This window comes from Podarcis tiliguerta, assembly GCF_965153285.1.
Source record: "Podarcis tiliguerta genome assembly, chromosome: 17".
Lineage (NCBI taxonomy): Eukaryota > Metazoa > Chordata > Lepidosauria > Squamata > Lacertidae > Podarcis > Podarcis tiliguerta.
In genome coordinates, this window is record NC_139550.1 from 26,111,691 (window position 1) to 26,118,602 (window position 6,912).

General features: G+C 44.1%; 2 protein-coding genes across 2 annotated transcripts in view; one reads left to right on the forward strand and one right to left on the reverse strand.

Moving 5' to 3' along the window:
* Positions 1-5,157, reverse strand: part of SAXO1 (stabilizer of axonemal microtubules 1) — a 31,207-nt gene extending 26,050 nt beyond the window's left edge. The window contains exon 1 of the mRNA XM_083420243.1: positions 4,883-5,157. Coding sequence (XP_083276369.1) covers positions 4,883-4,944 — 62 coding nt within the window. The 5' untranslated portion in view covers positions 4,945-5,157. The remainder of the gene's footprint in view (positions 1-4,882) is intronic.
* LOC310667864 (SOSS complex subunit C-like) overlaps positions 1-6,912 on the forward strand; it is a 76,938-nt gene that overhangs the window by 37,092 nt on the left and 32,934 nt on the right. The window lies entirely within an intron of this gene.

Below are 6,912 nucleotides of genomic sequence, written 5' to 3' on the forward strand. Positions count from 1 at the left end.
TACCCAAGGCTTCGGGGGCACAGTAACCCCATTCAGGACCAGGGAGTCTCCCACACGTGCCCGTCCCCCCAAAATGGTACTTCTGTCTTGTCAGGATTCAACCTCAATCTGCTAGCTGCCATTATCAGATCCCATAGCCCAGAACCTACCAGCGTTGTTGTTAGATACGATTCAGAAAAAAATCAGATGCCAACTGGAGCATCAATGTTGATTTTAGATGCACAACATTAGGTGCACAACAACAACTACTCATGGGAAGACTCGTATTCAGATCCGAAAGGTCCTCTTCTGTGGATACAGTACGTCTTCTTGGCAGAAGTTCCTTTGGTCAGTGAAGGCAAACCTTTAGTTCCAGCCTAAATCACTGTAACCTAGGGATGGGGAACCTGTGCTTCTCCCAGATACTGATGCTGAGTTGGAGTTCAACAACCTCAGTCAGCCCGGCTTCAGATAGCCAGGGATGATGGGAGCTGGAGTCCAGCGACATTTGGAGGGCAGCAAGTTCACCGCCTCTGCGGTAACCTGTTGAACAGATGCACGCCTGTTTCGCAAACATACAATGGCTGAAGTGTGCCTTCCATTAAAGTCAATATTCAAAATAATGCACCTAGGTGGCTCTGTTCTTCTCCTGCTGCAGTTATTTGAACGGCTTCCGGAGCTTGTATACTCAGGTGAGGGCAGCAGGTGTTGAATGCCCTCTTAAAATGTAAATATTTCACACTAGGTACTTTTATCCAGGTCTACATATTTTCACCTCGCCGTGAAGGATAAAGGAACATTACATGCATTTAAAAAACTTTTGAGAAGAGAAACTGCTTCCCATGTGTTCAGATCTCTTGGTCAAAGCACAAAGCAAGCCAGCAAAATACACACAGCTCTATTCTTTGGAGCAAAATAATAAATAGCCACCCTGTTGACACACAGGCAGTTGGATCACTCTCCAGCTCCGCAGAGGGTCCTGATGGATATCCCTAGCATGGCTCCACAGCCCAGACTAAATAGCTTCCTGCTGATAGATACAGCATTCCCCTTATGTTATACCCTGCAGCGGGCAAGGTCACAAATAATGATATGCACTAGGAAACATCAGCAAGCCATCAGGCATCTGAAAGGACAAATGAGACAGAAGTTCCACATTGTTATGTCAAGGTGGTTGTAAATTCCTCATCGAAAGAGGCGTTGGATCCAGAGTCTTTAAAGGATGCAATGACTGCACTGTTCCTAAAGTAACATAGTCTGGACCAAGGAGGTGTTAATAACTGTATGTCGGATTCAAAAGAAAATCCCTTCCTTGGCAAGGTGTTTGAGTGGGTGGTTGCTCAGCTCATGACTCTCTGCGGACAGCACTGATTTACTAGATCCGCTTCAGGTGGGCTTGAGGCCTGGTTGCGGAACGGAAACTGATTTTGTTGCCCTGTGGGATCACCTCTGCTGAGACACAGACGGGTGTGTGTGACACACTGTCAGTTTTCTTCAATCCTTTTGACTCCATCAACCATGGTATCCTGCTGAATAGGCTGTCTGGGTTGGAGGGAACACACTGCACTGACTTGGGTGCTTCAGTCTTTGCGCAAAGTTCTCCTTTGCTGGTTTGGATTGCTAAATTGTTTTAGCAGCTATGGTTTGTGCGTTTTATAGGTGGGTTTCTTTGGAAGGGGGCGTTCGCTGGCCTTTTTGCTGTTGCAAGTTTCCTTGGTTTTGGTGTTTCACGAGGAATTCTGTGTGTGTGTGAGTGCGCGCGCTTACAGGGGGGTGAGCATTTTGCACAGGGGTTCCATTCCTGGCCCCCATGCACAACAGTAGAGTATGCATAAGCCGCCCCCTCCTCCGGGTCCAAAAGGACCTGTGCATCGGCTGTCACACGTCAACTGAATGCAGGCAAAATGCTTACCACCTGTACATCATAATAATAATACATGCCAAGTTCACAGAGGTTGTTTCTTAAAAGAGAGAGAGAGACTATAGAAGAATGGATGTAGCTAGATCTTACACAGCTTTGCTAGTTTTCAAATTCTGAATGGATTTGCACCTTTTGCCCAAGTTATGCATCATCTGAATATTCATATTTATCAAGGGCAGAAGTACAGATTGCTTTACCTTTCAAGCTGTTTCAGTACTACCAACCACTATCTTAAGAGAATTATTGAGGGCAATAAACTGGTCAGAAGACAAGGTTTTCCAGCACTTCAAATTCCCCAAACAGAAGTGTTTGGCCATCCTCGCACGTCCTTACAACACATATTACAAACAAAATGGCTTTAAACGACGGGCCGGATGTAGACATGGGAAAGCACCAATACTGGTAAAAAGCAGAAACATTCAGTGCAAAGTTCACTTCGTTGGATCCAAGACATTTCAAATTAAGCATGCTCCTGAAGAACATCGTAAAAACAACCAGCCTTAATCTTTAGTCTCCAGCAACTCTGCTGCCAAACAGTCCAAGCTACTTTACAGCAGAATCACCAGAGACCGAATAGCAAGATTGGTTGTTTAAAATGTACCTCTGAACATACTAATTTGAAACACGTAGAGCCTGCATCTAGCAGCTCCCTTTCCTCTTTTCCTTGCATAGGAAGTCTCCATAGATACTCCAAGGACTTCTGAGGGGGCAGAACACCTCTGTACGCTGCGGTCAAAGAGACACACTGCGTGATCCTTGTCAGTGAAGGCTAAGTCACTTAGTGTCTGGTTCTGTCTCGACTGTAGCTGTGTCCCCCAAATGCTATACTTTGCTTTTTCATTAAGGGAGCGGGTAGTGCCATGCTCTAAACCACTAAGCCTCTTGGGCTTGTGGATCAGAAGGTCGGCAGTTTGAATCCCTGCAATGGAGTGAGCTCCTATTGCTCTGTCCCAGCTCCTGCCAACCTAGCAGTTCGAAAGCATACCAGTGCAGGCAGGTAAATAGGTACCGCCGTGGCATGAAGGTAAACGGCATTTCCATGCGCTCTGGTTTTCATCATGGTGTCCCGTTGCGCCAGAAGCAGTTTAGTCCTGCTGGCCACATGTCCCGGGAAGCTGTCTGTGGACAAACGGTGGCTCCCTCGGCCTGAAAGCGAGTTGAGCACCACAATCCCATAGTCACCATTGACTGGACTTAACCGTCCATGGGTCCTTTACCTTTATCTTTTCATTCCTAAGAGGTGGAGAAGTCTGTGGGGTACATCTGTTTACTGATTCATCTAACCCCAGACACTGAGAATCAAGCCTGCTCTGATCTAGCCTGGGTTCAGATCCTTGATCACACAAGTGCGGTGGAATGTTAAGAATTCAGATAAATCTGCTAGGAATATGAGAGCTCACCACCACACAAATCTATATATATCTACTACAGCACAATATTGTGAGTCTAGATTCCAACATTTAAAGATACTTCTTAAACAAGTTCCCACTTCTGGGTCTTCCAGTGAGTTATTGTCCTCATCTATAGACTCAATCCCTTCATTCTTTTCTTATTATGGGTTGGAGGAGACTGTCAACACTTAATCCTGTTTCAAGCTGGAAAGGATGGACTGTGCTGAATTGTGTCAAGCAAACAGAGTTTCACACCGCAAATACAAATAATTGTGGAATAACATTATTTTGCTGCTGGCTGTGCTGAAAAGCCAGCTTCTCACAGACATCTCTGCATGGCGTCCGTGGCGCTAACCACTGAAATGTAGACACTTTGGAAAGAGACAGCTGAGCAGCCAGTGTATCCATAAATGAGAGATTAAGGCAAACGCGGACCAAATTCAGCACCAGCGCGACTCCTTTTGTAAATATATCTGAAACCACTGTCAGTGCCATGGAAAAACAGCAACAGATGTGGAAAGCTAGGAAAAGTGTTAATGTACCCAAAATAAAGGAGACACAGATGTACTAACAGTGGGCGATGTGTGTGTTTCTGCTCTGTGCCAAATCCACCAAACACATTGAGTTCCCCAGCTGTGGGCCCACACACATTGCTCCAGATGTAGAGATTGAAGCAACCTCTCGCACAGGCAGGAGCATCCAGGTCACGACCCACAGAGGCTCAAGAAAACTGTCACCCAATGTCAGTATGCTGACTTTATGCGATGTCTGGACTGCATCAGAGGTGTAGAATTAAAAAAGGAGTACTGCAAGGTTGAAACCAATGCCTGGACGGCCATGAAAACACATGGGCTTAGAGCCAGTGATACCAGAAAGTTGCCATGGGCACTTCATAGTTAAAAGTTTTCCTCTGCAATCACGAAATCTGAGGTTCCCGGTGATCAAGCTGCACCACTGGTTTGTACACATACTGTCCTAATGCATATCCAGAAAACATATAGAGATGGTTACCATTGCAGGAAAGTATACCTGATGCAGTTCAGAAAAGCCCTACTAGACCACCAACAGCTGCCCTAAGCAAGGTGGTTTATGGATGCAAACATGTTTTGGATGTTCCAAGTCAATTCACATTGGAACAAAATGGGCAAAACCAAGACCTGATGTGTTTTGCAATGCGAATTCATGCCAAGCAGAAGAAACTACCGATTGCAAAGAATGACCACCCAGATCCCTACCAGCAACACTTCCCCCAAAACTTCTAGGTCAGGCCAGCTACTACCAGCCACCCAGTAGGGCTGGGCAATAGCTGGTTTTCAACATCGCAGCATATGAGCAGCTAAACATAATGATATACTGATATATCACACTGTCTGAAATAAGGATGGAACTATGTAAAGGCATTAAAAGTCACGTGGCTGTTCTGAAAATCAACTCGTATACATCCTTGGCCACGGGACCATGGACCACAACACAGCGAGGAGAGATTCTGTCTGTCCGTAACAGCTCTGCGAAAGCTACTTAACCGTGAATGGGGATGGAGGTGTGTATCTTTATCTATGATTGCGCAAGCCAGCACATGGCATATACATACCCACAGTCGCAAATCTCGCAAATGCATGGTTGGGAGAGACGTGAAACCGCTAGAGAAGCCATGGCTGCTGAAGTCCTGTTTCTTCTGGGGTGCAACCTGCAGGCTAGCTCTTCCTCATCTCACTGCAGCAGGTCACAAAGGAAGAAAGTATTCTGCACATCTCAGCTAGTCAGCTTTCCTAGAGCAGCACAAATTCTCTTTCCCCCTAAACTTGCTGCTGTTCAAGCCTCTACTAAATCCAGGCCTGCTCTGCAAAGGACAGGGGACTCATAATATCCTCTTGGGGTGGTCACTTGGAGATCCTTTGTGAAGTCACCAAGGTAGACCTGGCAGGACTTAGCACAGCCCTCACCACAAAACAGGGGAGGAATTCATAGCTCAATTTATAGCCAGCTCCATTTTAAATCTGGGAATCACTAAACTACTCCAGTTGTGGGCAACTGGAGCAGGGCTGCTTTAGAGATGCAAGCTAAAGGGCCCCCATTTCAATATTTATAAAAGGAAAACAAAATTTAGTTAATACAACTGCAAATATTACTTGACAATACTTTTATTTGAGAACTGTTACCCTTCCATGTGGAGCTTCGCATCAGTCCTTTGAAAACCTTAATGTATCAATGCCAAAGGCACAGTAACACATTAATATTAAATGGCTATTGTTTTCTTATTTCTGTTCCTGTGGGCATTTGGGGCATGTTTCCTGCAACATTTTCAAAACTACCTGTGAACGTGGAGTGGAGCAAAACCCACACGCTGCCCACTAATATTGAAAACAGATCCGTACACATGTTTGATATTAGAACACTTCCTGTAATAAAAATGTTACTGAGACAGGCCACAAGACTTTTTGTATTAGGGAGAATATGTATATCCTGCTTTATAGACCCAAGAGGATCGCAGTGGCTTACAAAATATCCTTAAATCTAGTACAGAGACAGAAATTAAATGGCATTCCACATTGAATCAGGATGACTTGGCCAGCATCCTTGGTGTCATCCTATCAGGTAGCAAGTCCCAACAAAATATTTTGAGGCAAGGGAGTAAGTTGTACAGCTGAAACGTATGAAAGAAGACATCTTCCCTTGCTGGCAGTTTCTTTTATAGGGGCTTTTCTACATTAACACGCTATATGAAAAAGTAGCAAGTCTGACTTGGGACTCAGCTACACAGCTGCAAATAAAACATTTTAAATGTGTTGTAAAGTGCACTATACAAATGTGACACTAGATGGCAACAGTGAGCTACGCAAAATTAAAAGTATTTTTCCAAAACGACATTTTTTTAAAAAGCATTTTCACAGCGTTTTCTATATGTGTGTAGATTCCACCTTGAAGACTTAACTATGAAACTATTTGGCTTTTCCAAATGAGAAAATTCTGGCAGGTCCACTTCCCCTGACCTGCATAACCCAAATGCTGCAATACAGCATGCAAGAGGGAAATTTACTAAATGCTAGGGGCAAAAGCCCCTTCTGTGATCAGAGAGGCTCCTAGCGCAGTTTTATTCTCTTGTTAATTATGCTGTTTTAAATGTGCATTTGACTTCACATAGGAATGTGTTGTTTTTAAATGCTTAAGATTTTGTTAACTTTGTGTTAAATATGTATTCTGTAGTTGACCTCCTTTGTAATGTTTTATTTTGAAATCTTTAAGATAATGTTTTAGTTTTCTATTTGACTTTCTTCAGATTGTTTTATTGCTGTTTTAATATGCTGCAAACCGCTTTGAGATTCTTAAAAATATAAAGCGGTGTAGAAATGAAATTAATAATAATGGTTCATGAAGTATAGAAAATTGCTGCTGGAAAAATACTTTCCCAGCTCAGAAGCCACAGTAGTCACATGAACAGACCATCCGCCATAAAGCTTGAGGGATGTTTAGGAGGAATTCAATGTGGCACTAAGATGACTATTCCACCAGCGAAAGCATTTTAGACCACTCAGAACCAATGGGGGAGGGGGGCTGCAGAAGTTTGGAAAGACCTGTTATGCTAGCAGAAGGCCTTACCTGGGCTTTCGCTGGCAGGACCCA